General features: G+C 36.8%; 1 protein-coding gene across 8 annotated transcripts in view; it reads left to right on the top strand.

Annotated features, from left to right (window-relative positions):
• SNX14 (sorting nexin 14) overlaps window positions 1–13,525 on the top strand; it is a 101,991-nt gene that overhangs the window by 60,662 nt on the left and 27,804 nt on the right. For all 8 annotated transcript variants that reach the window (XR_006299142.1, XM_043593039.1, XM_043593040.1 and 5 more), the window contains 7 exons: window positions 1,143–1,226; window positions 3,841–3,941; window positions 6,210–6,321; window positions 9,274–9,314; window positions 9,458–9,577; window positions 12,843–12,966; window positions 13,238–13,402. Coding sequence is in view for 7 of the 8 variants with exons in the window: in XM_043593039.1 (XP_043448974.1) it covers window positions 1,143–1,226; window positions 3,841–3,941; window positions 6,210–6,321; window positions 9,274–9,314; window positions 9,458–9,577; window positions 12,843–12,966; window positions 13,238–13,402 (747 nt within the window). In the remaining variant the exon portion in view is untranslated. The remainder of the gene's footprint in view (window positions 1–1,142; window positions 1,227–3,840; window positions 3,942–6,209; window positions 6,322–9,273; window positions 9,315–9,457; window positions 9,578–12,842; window positions 12,967–13,237; window positions 13,403–13,525) is intronic.

Raw genomic sequence — 13,525 nt, 5'->3', positions numbered from 1 at the left:
TGAAGGTCAGTGCTAATAATTCCCCTTATTTGTTTTTCTTTAAAAATATTTATTTGTTCTTTTTAAAAAAACTTTTTAATGTTTATTTATTTTTGAGAGAGAGAGACAGACAGAGTGTGAGCAGGGGAGGGACAGAGAGAGGAGACACAGAATCCGAAGGAGGCTACAGGCTCTGAGCTGTTAGCACAGAGCCCGATGTGGGGTGTGAACCCACAAACCACAAGATCATGACCTGAGCTGTAGTTGGACGCTTAACCAATTGAGCCACCTAGGCGCCCCTATTTATTTGTTCTTGACAGAGAGAGAGAGAGAGAGAGAGAGAGGTAGAGGTAGAGGGGCAAAGAAAGAAGAAGAGAGAGAATCCCAAGCAGCCTCCATACTCAGTGCTGAGCCTGACCCGGGGCTTAATCCCATGATCCTGAGATCATGACTTGAGCCAAAATCAAGAGACAGATGCTAAACTGACTGAGCCACCCCAGCGCCCCAATTATTTTTATTCTAAGCAACTTAAGGCACAGTGAGGTTATTTGTTCTAGTTCACTTAATAAATGGGGAAGCTGGGATTGGAATAGGCAGTCTGACTCAACTCATTGTGTAAACCATTACTTTGTGCTATTCAGTTTGGTAGCCACTAGCCTCATGTACCAGTTAAAATTAAATTATATTAAAATTTTAGTTCCTTACTTACAATAGTCACATTTCAAGTGATCAATAACTACATGTGGCTAATATCTACTATATTAATGCAGATAATAGAGAACATTTCAGAATTGCAGATAGTTCTGTTTGATAGTGCTATTCTATACTGTATTAGATCAGGACAATTGGTAAATATTTGAGGGACCCAAAATTGATTACAAGTTTTTATGAGATACATAATTTATTTCTGTGACACTTAAAAATCTTGACTGTATAATTGTTTTAAATTTCTGTCAGCTCTATGATTCTTTTCTAGAAAAATGTGTTTTGAGATAACTTCATAAATAGGTGAAGTTTATCAGTCCCTTAAGAAATTTAAGATATGGGATAAAATATGTTAATAATGTGATGTTAAGGAATAATAAATCATTAAGACTGGAAGAATTTCTGATAGTAGTTTATAAAATTATTTATTACTTACTGTGTATCCATTCAATTTACAGTTGGGCATGAGCCTGAACATTGGTCTGTCTATAGAAGATATCTTGAATTCTATGTACTTGAATCAAAGCTAACAGAGTTTCATGGTATGTTGTCCTTTTTGTATAAAACATTACATTTTAGTATTAGCTTTCTTGAAGAAGCTGTTGAACTAGATTCATTTTTTTAAGTAATTATGCAAAGAAGTGTAATACTTAACACTTATGTACACTGCTGTTAATATAGGAATGTACTGTTTTTATCTTATTTTTGCTTACAAATATTTTTGAAGTTTTTACAGTATACATGTATTACTTATTAATTTTTTAAAAAATATTTATGAGAGAGAGAGGGAAAGAGAGAGCATGAGCGGGAGAGGGGCAGGGAGCGAGGGAGACAGAATCCAAAGCAGGCTCCAGACTCTGAGCTGTCAGCAGAAAACCCAACACCGGGGGCTTGAACTCACGAACTGCAAGATCATGACCTGAGCTAAAGTTGGACACTTAACTGACTGAGCCACCCAGGCACCTCAATAATATTAAAATTTAAAAGATAGCTATTGTTTTTTTTTTTTGTTTTTTTTGTTTTTTTTTTAAATTTTTTTTTTTCAACGTTTATTTATTTTTTGGGACAGAGAGAGACAGAGCATGAATGGGGGAGGGGCAGAGAGAGGGAGACACAGAATCGGAAACAGGCCCCAGGCTCTGAGCCATCAGCCCAGAGCCTGACGCGGGGCTCGAACTCACGGACCGCGAGATCGTGACCTGGCTGAAGTCGGACGCTTAACCGACTGCGCCACCCAGGCGCCCCAAAAGATAGCTATTGTTTAATTGTATTGTAGAAAAGTTTCTCTCTCCAGTTTAATTTTTGTTTATTTCCATGTGGCAGAGAATTTAAACCAGGCATTTTAGAGTTGCTCTGCTCTTTTACTACCATCTTTCTTGATAAACATGTTTGCTCTGAATCATGACAAATGTTTTGATTTAGCTCTTAGATTTAGATATGAAGACAAAACTTGTAATGTTTCTTTTAAGGTTAGATCAATCAGAAGAGGGGAGCACTTTCCTTTTTTTAGGTATTCTCTTCACCTCTCAGTCTGTCTTATCTATTTTAGTTAATATCAAGGATGTAGTTATAAAGTATTTCCAGTCATTTTGCATGTAGATTGGTGAGTTCTATTTGTGTATTCTGAATCTTTTTTTTTTTTTTTTTTTTTTTTTTTTTAAATTTTTTTTAACGTTTATTTATTTTTGAGACAGAGAGAGACAGAGCATGAACAGGGGAGGGTCAGAGAGAGGGAGACACAGAATCTGAGACAGGCTCCAGGCTCTGAGCTGTTAGCACAGAGCCCGACGCGGGGCTTGAACTCACTGACCGTGAGATCATGACCTGAGCCGAAGTTGGCCACTTAACCTACTGAGCCACCCAGGCGCCCCTGAATCTTTTTCTTTTACACCAGCTTTGTGGAGTGTCCCTGATCCAAATTCAGGTTGGTTCTCTATTGAGGACAGGAACCTTTTTTACCCTTCTTTACTAAGTGCTCTAAGTAAAACACTTGATAAAGAGACTACAAGAAGGTAAAAAAAATACAAGGTCCCATTCCAATCTTTTTGCTTAGATTTTGAATTTGTACTTGTCTTTAAATGGTTTTCTCTTGGGGCACCTGAGTGGCTCACTCGATTGAGCGTCTGATCCTTGATTTTTGGCTCAGGTCATGATCCCAGGATCGTGGGGTTGAGTCCTGCATCGGGCTCTACACAATTAAGATTCTCTTCTCTCTCTTCCTCTGCCCCCCTTCGCTTGCTCTCTCATAGATAGATAGATAGATAGATAGATAGATAGATAGATAGATAAATGAATAAATAAATTTAAAAAATGGTTTTTCTTTTTCTCTGCCAGTTTTGTGCAATGTCATTCTTATCTCGTTCTTTCTCTGAGAAATTTTCCTTTGGGTTTAGAGTTAAGAGAAGATAATTTATTCTATACTTTAAAGTCCTGGATCAACCTAAGTTGATTGGATTCCCAACAACATTTTTCTTTTTTGGTATTTAAATTTCCAGTCAGCCCTATTTGAGAAAGCAAGTCCATGTTTTTTGTTTTTATTTTTAATTTTTTTTTTAACATTTATTCATTTTTGAGAGAGACACAGTAAGAGGGGGCAGGGCAGAGAGAGAGGGAGACAGAATCTGAAGCAGGCTCTAGGCTCTGAGCTGTTAGCACAGAGCCCTACACGGGGCTCTAACCCATGAAGCATGAGATCACGACCTGAGCTGAAGTCAGATGCCCAATCAGCTGAGCCACCCAGGTGCCCTGAATGTCCATGGTTTTTAAATTTTGTTGTTTTAAGTTTGTATAGTATTAGCAGAATGCTACCTTTTCTCCCATGATAGAGTAGGTATTTCTTTGTAAGATTTTGTTGAATAGAATCCCACCAACTTCAAGATAATTTCATGATAAGTTTTTGAAGCTTTTTTACTAGTATCGAAGGCTAAATAAGTCTTTGTCAATGAAGAGTTGGTGAAATTTTGGATATCTGTATATTCAGGTTCTTTGGTTTGGACTTCTGAAGTGAAGCTCATGGATTTTGTCAAGATTACTTAAAAGATAATGCCACATCTCTGTAAGAGCATTGTGAATCTGATTTTGCCATAGTGAATTATAAATTAGGTTTTAAAGATGGTAGCAGAACATAGTAATAACTTACATATATATAAATTTCAGGCACATTTCCTGATGCCCAGCTTCCTTCCAAGAGGATCATTGGCCCCAAAAATTATGAATTCTTAAAGTCAAAGAGAGAAGAATTTCAGGAATATCTACAGGTATAGTAGTAACTTAATTTAAAACATTGCTAATCCTAGCATTCTCTAATCTTTTTTTCTCTTGTATATATATATTTTGCTTTATAAATACCTGTCAATGTGGACTTCTAAAATTCTTTTCTTTTTAAGTTTATTTATTTTTTTTTTTAAATTTTTTTTTTTTTCAACGTTTATTTATTTTTTTTTTGGGACAGAGAGAGACAGAGCATGAACGGGGGAGGGGCAGAGAGAGAGGGAGACACAGAATCGGAAACAGGCTCCAGGCTCTGAGCCATCAGCCCAGAGCCCTACGCGGGGCTTGAACTCATGGACCGCGAGATCGTGACCTGGCTGAAGTCGGACGCTTAACCGACTGCGCCACCCAGGCGCCCCAAAGTTTATTTATTTTTGAGAAAGAGACAGAGAGAGTGAGTAGGGGAGGGGCAGAGAGAGAGAGAGACAGAGGATCCCAAGCAGGCACTGCACTGCCAGTGCACAGCCTGATGCCAGGCTCAAACCCACGAACTGTGAGATCATGATCTGAGCTGAAACCAAGAGTCAGATGCTTAACCGACTGAACCACCCAGGGTCCCCCTGAGCTACCCAGGTGTCCGAATTTTATTTTATTTTTCAGTGTGTGCACATGGTGTTATATAAACAATGTAATTGGTATGTGTTTTCCATTGTTGATGCAGTCAATTTAAAAGTTACTTACTTGAGGGGCGCCTAGGTGGCTCAGTCAGTTAAGCATCCGACTATTGGTGTTGGCTCAGGTCATGATCTTACGGTTGTGAGATTGAGCCCTGCATTGGGCTCTGCACTGACAGCCAGAGCCTGCTTGGGATTCTCTCTCTTCTTCTCCCTCCATCCCTCTCCTTCTTGTGGATGCTCGCTCGTGTGCTCGCTTGCTCTCTCTCAAAAAAAAAAGTTGCTTACTTGAGACTAATATAAAATTAATGACCATCTTTCTTTAATCAAGTGCCTAAGACCAAAGAGTGGATACTTCTTACTTTTTTTGTTTTGTTAAAAAAATCTTTTTTTTTTAATGTTTGTTTATTTTTGAGAGAGAAGTTGTGGGGGAGGATCAGAGAGAGAGGGAGACAGAAGATCCCCAAGCAGGCTCTGTGCTGACAGCAGAGTCCGATGTGGGCCTTGAACTCATGGGTGGTGAGATCATGACCTGAGTCAAAGTCAGACGCCTAGCCAACTCAGCCACCCAGATGCCCCCTAAAAAAACCTTTTCTTTATTTGGCCATGAAATTTTTTAGATTTTATTAAGTATTCAGTTAAATTTGGATGCCTCTTTGCCCAAAGTATGTATTTTAAGTTAAAAAAATACTCAACAGTATAAAGGAATATTTACATTTTATTTCTTGTGTTTAAACTGTTGAATACTTCAGCCCATAAAATATTCATTATATAAGTTTTTGGTGGCATGAAAATTGAAATATGAAATATTTTATTATTATTATGTTATTAACTTTATTAACGTCTGCAAGGATATTTGAATGCAGCATATAGGAATGTTAACCTTTGCCTTTGTTGATACCATTAACCCATTATTTGAATGGACTAAATCTTTCTAAGAATTGGAAGTACTGGATTCTAGAAGAGTATTTTCTGGTGATATGGAGCTAAAGGTTGCTGTTACTGGTATTTCATTTATACAGATTTCTGCTTATAAAGTTTTGCAACTGTTTCAAGTTACAAAACAATATTAGGTAAGACTGGGTTAATTTTGGCTTTAAAAAGTCAGTTTATCTTGTAAGAAAATAGTGTTGCAAGAAGAACAGACAACAAATTTTTCAAGTTCACATTTCTACATTTAGTTTTCTTCAAAACCCTTGTGCCAACTTCTTTTAATTATCAAGATACTGTAGTACTTGTTTTATAGTTGAGACACAGAAATAATATTAGCTAATGTTTAATCTTCCTGTGTATCAGGTACTGTGCTAAATGTTTTATATAATAACGTTATAAAGTAAGGAGTAGTATTATCTTCATTTTACACTTGAGGAAACTCTTAGGTAGTTTAGGAACTTTTCTAGGGATACCTCACTGGTAAATGGAAGAGAGCCAGAATTCAAATTCTTTCATGTCTGACTGTAGAGGTTGAAGTCTTATCTGCTATGTGATATATTCTTTCTACAAATGTAGTTTTGTTATTCTGCAGATAAAATAGCTTTTGAGTATTTATAATTGTTTTTTTTAATCATTTTAATATAGTTTTGATCACCCTTCTGGTTATTAAGCTGTTTTTTCCCTTTTTTTTTTCCTTTTTCATTTAAGAAACTTCTGCAGCACCCAGAACTGAGTAATAGTCAACTTCTGGCGGATTTTCTCTCCCCCAATGGCGGGGAAACACAATTTCTTGATAAGATACTACCAGATGTAAATCTTGGTAAGTCAGTTTAAAGAGTCATGTATGAGAGGATAAACTGAGAGGTGCCTGGGTGGCTCAGTCAGTTAAGTGTTTTGACTGTTGATTTCGGTTCAGGTCATGATCTCACGGTTCATGAATTTGAGCCCTGCATCAGGCTCCATGCTGGCAGTGTGAAGCCTGCTTGGGATTGTCTCTTTCTCCCTCTCTCTGTCCCTTCCCCATGGGTGTGCTCTGTCTCTGTCTCTCAAAATAAATAAACATACTTAAAAATTTTTAAGAAGTGGGGGCGCCTGGGTGGCGCAGTCGGTTAAGCGTCCGACTTCAGCCAGGTCACGATCTCGCGGTCCGTGAGTTCGAGCCCCGCGTCAGGCTCTGGGCTGATGGCTCGGAGCCTGGAGCCTGTTTCCGATTCTGTGTCTCCCTCTCTCTCTGCCCTTCCCCCGTTCATGCTCTGTCTCTCTCTGTCCCCAAAATAAAAATAAACATTGAAAAAAAAAATTAAAAAAAAAATTTTTAAGAAGTGGATAAACTGAAGTAATCAGCATTTTCAGATTAATGAAGGAAGAGTAGTTTATATAGTGAAACCATGTATCAAATTCTAATAGACTTATTATACACTGTTAGTAGGAATATAAATTGGAAACTAATTGGGAAAACAGTTTGGTATAGAACTGAATGACCCAGTAGTTCCTCTCTGAGATATATACTCTAGAGAATCTTATATTCATATTAAAGAATGTTCATAGCATTATTATTTATAACCAGTCACTAAAACTGGAAATAATACAAATGTTCATCACCAATAGAGTAGACAGATAAATTGTGGTAGATTCATAAAATGAATACCTATAACGTGTAGCTATTTGCAACAACATTGTTAATCTTAAAAACGTGATGATGAATGATAAGCAAGACAAAGAATATACGCAGCATGGTTTCTTTTACATAAAGTTCAGTATAGACCACAGAGATAAAGGCAGGAAAAATTTGGATTGTTAAAGATAATAATGGAGGTAGGGGCACCTGGGTAGCTCAGTTGGTTAAGCGTCTGACTCTTGATCTGGGCTCAGGTCATGATCTCATGGTTTGTGAGTTCGAGCCCCACATCAGGCTCTGTGCTGACAGTGCAGGTACTGCTTGGGGATCTCTCTCCCCATCTCTCCCAGCCCCTCCTCAGCTCTCTCTCTCAAAATAAATAAATAAACATTAAAAAAAAGAGATAATAATGGAGTAAAGCAATATTTCTAAATATATTTTATATAATATAATCTGAAGTATATATAGAAGTAAATAAATGAATTAAATGTTGCAAGTGGGCATTTGGCTTTCATCTGTATCTCTTCAAATCAGTACATTCGGTCAGAGCCAAAATACTTGGTATTTGTACGTGGAGGTTTTCTTATCAGGGGAAAATGGGAGAACGTTTTATATTTGGTTATATATGATGTTTAGAAGACAGAATTGGGTAGACTTGATTGCCAACTAGAATTGACTAAAGAAGAAGAAATGATCAGAGATGTGACCCAGATTTTCTATTTAAACATTTGGATGGATGCTGTTACTTGCTGAGATAAGGAATAAATTAAGGGTAGTTCTGAACTTGTTGAGTTTATAGAATCCAGTGAGAGGTTTTGTAAGGTAGGAGAGGCCAGGAGACAGGCAAGCAGTAGAGATTTGAGTGTTATATGAAGTCAGATTGAGCACATAATTTGACTCAGGAAAAGCATGTAGAAGAGACAGAGAAGCAGAGAATAAAGCTCGTCATTTAAGGAACTTGGAGAAGTCTAAGAGAGGTGTAGTTAATGGGGGTAGAAAGGAGAAATAGTCTGGTGGGAGAGGGTTAGATGGTTTTCATATCATAAAATAATCTACATTTTATTTTATTTATTTTTATTCTTAAATATTTATTTTTGAGAGGGAGAGCACAAGCAGGGGAGGGGCAGAGAGAGGAGGACAGAGGATCCCAAGTGGGTTCTGCGCTAACAGCAGCGAGCCCGATGTGGGGCTTGAACTCAAAAACCATGAGATCATGACCTGAGCCAAAGTCAGACACTCACCCAACTGAGCCACCCAGGTGCTCCCAACAATCTCCATTTTAATTTCTTATTAATATGTGTTCTGCTATTGCCATAAGCCTACTTTTTTCTAAATTGAACTGAAAGAAATTTAAGTCGCATTTATCAATTTTGACTAATTTTTAAAGGCATTTCTAATGTTTGAGAAAATCTCAAGGTGTTTGATATTTTAAAATAAGGGAACCTGGAGATAAGATCAAGAAGAGATTTTGGCAAACAGAATTAGAATATGTATTCTTAACCTAAAATTCAGATTATAAACTATTTAACCAATTTAAATGTTGTAGCAATTCTTAAAATTTTTTTGACTTTTGTATACTTTTAGATATCTTTATATATTCATCATTGTTTAAAATCTTTTGAAAACATTTCTTATGGAAAATTTCAAATATACACAAAAGTAGAGAATTTTGTATAATAAACTTCTCACACTATTGCGACAGTTATCAACACTTGCCTTGTTCAGTCCTTCCCGCACCGCCCCCCCCTCCCCAACACTACTGGATTATTTTAAAGTAAATCCCCACTGGTTCCTGAGCCCCACATCCGGCTCCCTGCTGTCATCACAGAGCCCACTTTGGATCCTCTGTCCCCTTGTCTCTCTGCCCCTCCCCCTCTTGCTCACGCACGTGTGTGTGTGTGTGTGTGTGTGTGTGTGTGTGTGTGCTCTCTCTCTCTCAAAATAAACATTAAAAATAAAGAATACCATATTTATTGTAAATTTCTGTTGAGTGTGAAATAGTAAGTTATATTTTTTATTGTTTTACTTTTTTTACCTGGCTTTTGAGTATTTAAAATTACCTAGTGAAAAAAAATTACCTAGTGAAGTATTCATGTGAGCAATTTTGCAGTATATTATGCTTTCATAAAATTAATATTTTCCTTTTAATTGCAGGTAAAATTATAAAGTCTGTTCCTGGAAAACTAATGAAAGAGGTGAATAACTGATTTACGTATGTTCTGTAACATGATAGTTATAACTGTATTTAAATATCAGTGAATTTTAATGCATTATATGATTATTAAAAATCATAATCTTGATTTTTTATTTTCATACCATGATTTCTGTGTCACAACAGAAAGGCCAGCATTTGGAACCTTTCATCATGAATTTCATTAATTCTTGTGAATCTCCAAAGCCTAAACCAAGTAAACCAGAACTGACCATTCTCAGCCCTACTTCAGAAAACAACAAGAAGGTACTGCATATTTATTGTTTGACAGAGTCATGAGGTTTGAAGTTACCCTACTTGGAACAGCTTTTCCATTGTAGGGAGAATCATGTGTTAATGAAATGAATGGGACTTATTTCCTTTATATGGAAATCAGTTGTACAGTGTAAGGAGGGTATTTTATGTAGTTGCTTGCATCTTTGCTTTTAACAGGTAAATTTTTCTTTATATAATTGCATTTGCAAATTTCTAACATTTACGTATTTGGGGGACTTTTTATTTTAAGTTTATTCTTTATTTTGAGAAAGGGAGAAAGAGAGTGAGGAAGGGACAGAGAGGGAGGGAGAGAGAGGATCCCAAGCAGGCTCCACACCATCAGTGCAAAGCCTGATATGGGGCTTAAACGTATGAAGCATGAGATCATGACCTGAGCTGAAGTCCAATGCTTAACCAACAGAGCCACCCAGGCGCCCCTTGGGGGATTTTTTAAGGTGGTTTTCTTAGGTTGTAAATCACCAACTTCTAATACTCATGAAGTAAATTGATACAATGTAGTCATGTTGATTTGATGCTTATTTTATCTAATCTTAATGGCTTATATAATATTTAATCCATTAAGCAAGTATTTTAACCTGTGCCAACACTGGAATATAAAGATATATTTCCTGTCCACAGGAAGCTCAGTTTAGTGCCAGAATAGTGCTCAGCATGAGGAGCTATGTGAGCTCAAAGGACAGCCTTCCCCCTTTACCCCCAAAACTCACTTTTTTGTTATTACTATAAAAGGTGTCTTTAATATTTTTTTCACTTTATCACTTTCATTTGATAAATACAGTTAATTTTTATGTGTTGATTTTTTTAAATTCAGTAACTTTGCTAGACTTGTACTAATTTTAGTAATATATCTATTAATTCTTTAATACACATTATCTGCAAATGGTGGTTTTGTTTCATTCATGGCTAGGACCTGTTGTACAAAGAGAATCATTTCAGTATTTCACCATTAAATAGTGTATAGTGTAGCTTTTTTCATAGATATTCTTTTTTTTTTTTTTTAATTTTTTTTTTTCAACGTTTATTTATTTTTGGGACAGAGAGAGACAGAGCATGAACGGGGGAGGGGCAGAGAGAGAGGGAGTCACAGAATCGGAAACAGGCTCCAGGCTCTGAGCCATCAGCCCAGAGCCCGACGCGGGGCTCGAACTCACAGACCGCGAGATCGTGACCTGGCTGAAGTCGGACGCTTAACCGACTGCGCCACCCAGGCGCCCCTAGATATTCTTTATAAGGTTAAAGAAGTTTGCACCATCTTTATGGGTGGAGTTGGTCTATACTGGAATGAATTATGCTTGCAAACCAAGGTTTTTACTGTAATTTTTCTTTCTCATTCTATCCTTGCCAATTTTTAAAAAAAATTTATTTATCTTGAGAGAAAGAGCACAAGCAGGGGAGCAGCAGACAGAGAGGGAGGGAGACAGGATCTCAAGCAGGTTCCATGTTCAGTACAGAGCCGGATGCAGGACTTGAACTCACAAACCATGAGATTATGACCTGGGCCGAAATCAAGAGTCGGACACTTAACTGACTGAGCCACCCAGGTGCCCCAATCCTTGTCAGGTTTTGGTATTAAAGTTATATTAACCTTTTTCTGTTTGCTGGTAAAATTATAATTGGAATTATTAGTTCTTTAAATAATTTATATGATTGGTTGTTAAAGTCCTCTAAGCCTCAAGTTTTGTTTATAGGAAGGTTTTCTTTAAAAACCAATTTCGGGACGCTTAGGTGGCTGAGTCGAGTGTCCAACTTTGGCTCAGGTCATGATCTCGTGGTTCGTGAGTTCGAGTCCTGAATTGAGCTCTCTACTGTCAGCTCAGAGTCAGAGCAGAACCTACTTCAGATTCTCTGTCCCCTCTCGCCCTGCACCTTCCCTGCTTATTCTCTCTCAAAAATAAATAAACATTAAAACAATTTCTTTAGTGATTATAGTATTCTTCAGATTTGTTTTGTGAGTCCGTTTTGATAGGTTATATTTTTCTTTAAAAAAAATTTTTTTTTAGGGGCGCCTGGGTGGCGCAGTCGGTTAAGCGTCCGACTTCAGCCAGGTCACGATCTTGCGGTCCGTGAGTTCCAGCCCCGCATCAGGCTCTGGGCTGATGGCTCAGAGCCTGGAGCCTGTTTCCGATTCTGTGTCTCCCCCTCTCTCTGCCCCTTCCCCGTTCATGCTCTGTCTCTCTCTGTCCCAAAAAATAAACGTTGAAAAAAAAAAATTAAAAAAAAATTTTTTTTTAACGTTTATTTATTTTTGAGATAGAGACAGAGCATGAACAGGGGAGGGGCAGAGAGAGAGGGAGACACAGAATCTGAAACCGGCTCCAGCCTCTGAGCTGTCAGCACAGAGCCCGACGCCGGGCTCGAACTCATGGACTGTGAAATCATGACCTGAGCCGAAGCCGGCCGCTTAACTGACTGAGCCACCCAGGCGCCCCGATAGGTTATATTTTCAACGCATTTTTTATTCAATCTAAATTTGAAAATTTTTTGTCCTGAAGTTGTCAATAATGTCCTTTTAATTTTTTCTAACATCTGTAGTTATATCCCCTTTTATTTTTTATATTATTTGTGTCATTTCTTTTTTACTTTTTTGATCAATCTTGCCAAAGATTTTGTCCTTTTAATTTCTTGGCTTTGTTGATCTTTTCTAGCATACTTTTAGTTCCTTTATTTCTGCTGTTTCATTATTATTATTATCAAGAATAGACTTTTTTTGCATAGTTGGGAGTAAGTAGGGCTGAGATTTCATTGCATTTCATCATTTTTACTATAAGAAGTTTTTTGCATCTTTTTTTTTTTCACATTTTCAGACTATGACTGTTACTGTCAAACTTTGGTTAGAGCTCAATGTTCACCTCTAAACACCCTTTAATTAACTAGTGAATTATAATCTTTAAGTCATGTTTTAAAATTAGCTGTCATTAATATATTTATACATCTTTATATGTTTATTTGCTCATTTTGGTATAAAAAAGCAAAGGGGTTCTTCCTATGGGTAATTATCTGTTTTGTCTTAAGTGAATGGAGACTTTTGTGTACTACTTTGGGGAGAATGTATTTTTTAATTCAATTTTGGATATAAATGTGGAATTTTGGAGACAGAGCTTAACCTATCTAATGCTCTGTTTTGATTAAAAAAGGTTTAAATGCCTGTGTTCTGTTGTCACTTTAGCCTTAGTGTTTGTTTATTAGCAGGTGTAATAAACTATGCATCTCTTTACTATTTCAATTTTTACTTCAGCTTTTCAGTGATCTATTTAAGAATAATGCAAACCGTGCTGAGAATACAGAAAGAAAGCAAAATCAGAATTATTTTATGGAGATGATGAGTGTAGAAGGAGTCTATGATTACCTGATGTATGTAGGTAAGGTCTGTCTGGTTATATTAAAACGTATTTTTCATTCATGTGTCCTGTATCTTCTGTGATACAAATTAATGCTCTTCACTATTGCCCCATTGTAACTTCTTTTTAAATTAAAGATATTTCTTTTATTAGAATTTGATACAAATGGTCCTGAACATATTAAAGTTACTAGTGTTTACAAATAAAATATTACCATTTTTGTGTTTTCACATTGGGGAATGTTTGAAATACCTGTTTATCTTAACAAAATATTCTATATGATCCCTCTCAGGACGGGTGGTTTTCCAAGTTCCTGACTGGCTTCATCATCTCTTAATGGGAACTCGAATCCTGTTTAAAAATACCTTGGAAATGTATACTGACTACTATCTTCATTGTAAACTAGAACAACTATTTCAGGAGCACCGTTTGGTCTCACTTATAACACTTCTCAGAGGTATTTTCTCATGTGTTTGTTTCAGGTCTTGTGTACTGTTGTGTCTTGTTTTTCATTGGTTTATTGGTATTTCTGCTATGAAGAAGTACTTCGTGTATAATAGGTGAAAATATTTATTTTTGT

The sequence above is a fragment of the Prionailurus bengalensis genome, chromosome B2, assembly GCF_016509475.1.
Source record: "Prionailurus bengalensis isolate Pbe53 chromosome B2, Fcat_Pben_1.1_paternal_pri, whole genome shotgun sequence".
Lineage (NCBI taxonomy): Eukaryota > Metazoa > Chordata > Mammalia > Carnivora > Felidae > Prionailurus > Prionailurus bengalensis.
This window is presented reverse-complemented; position numbering and strand designations above follow the sequence as displayed.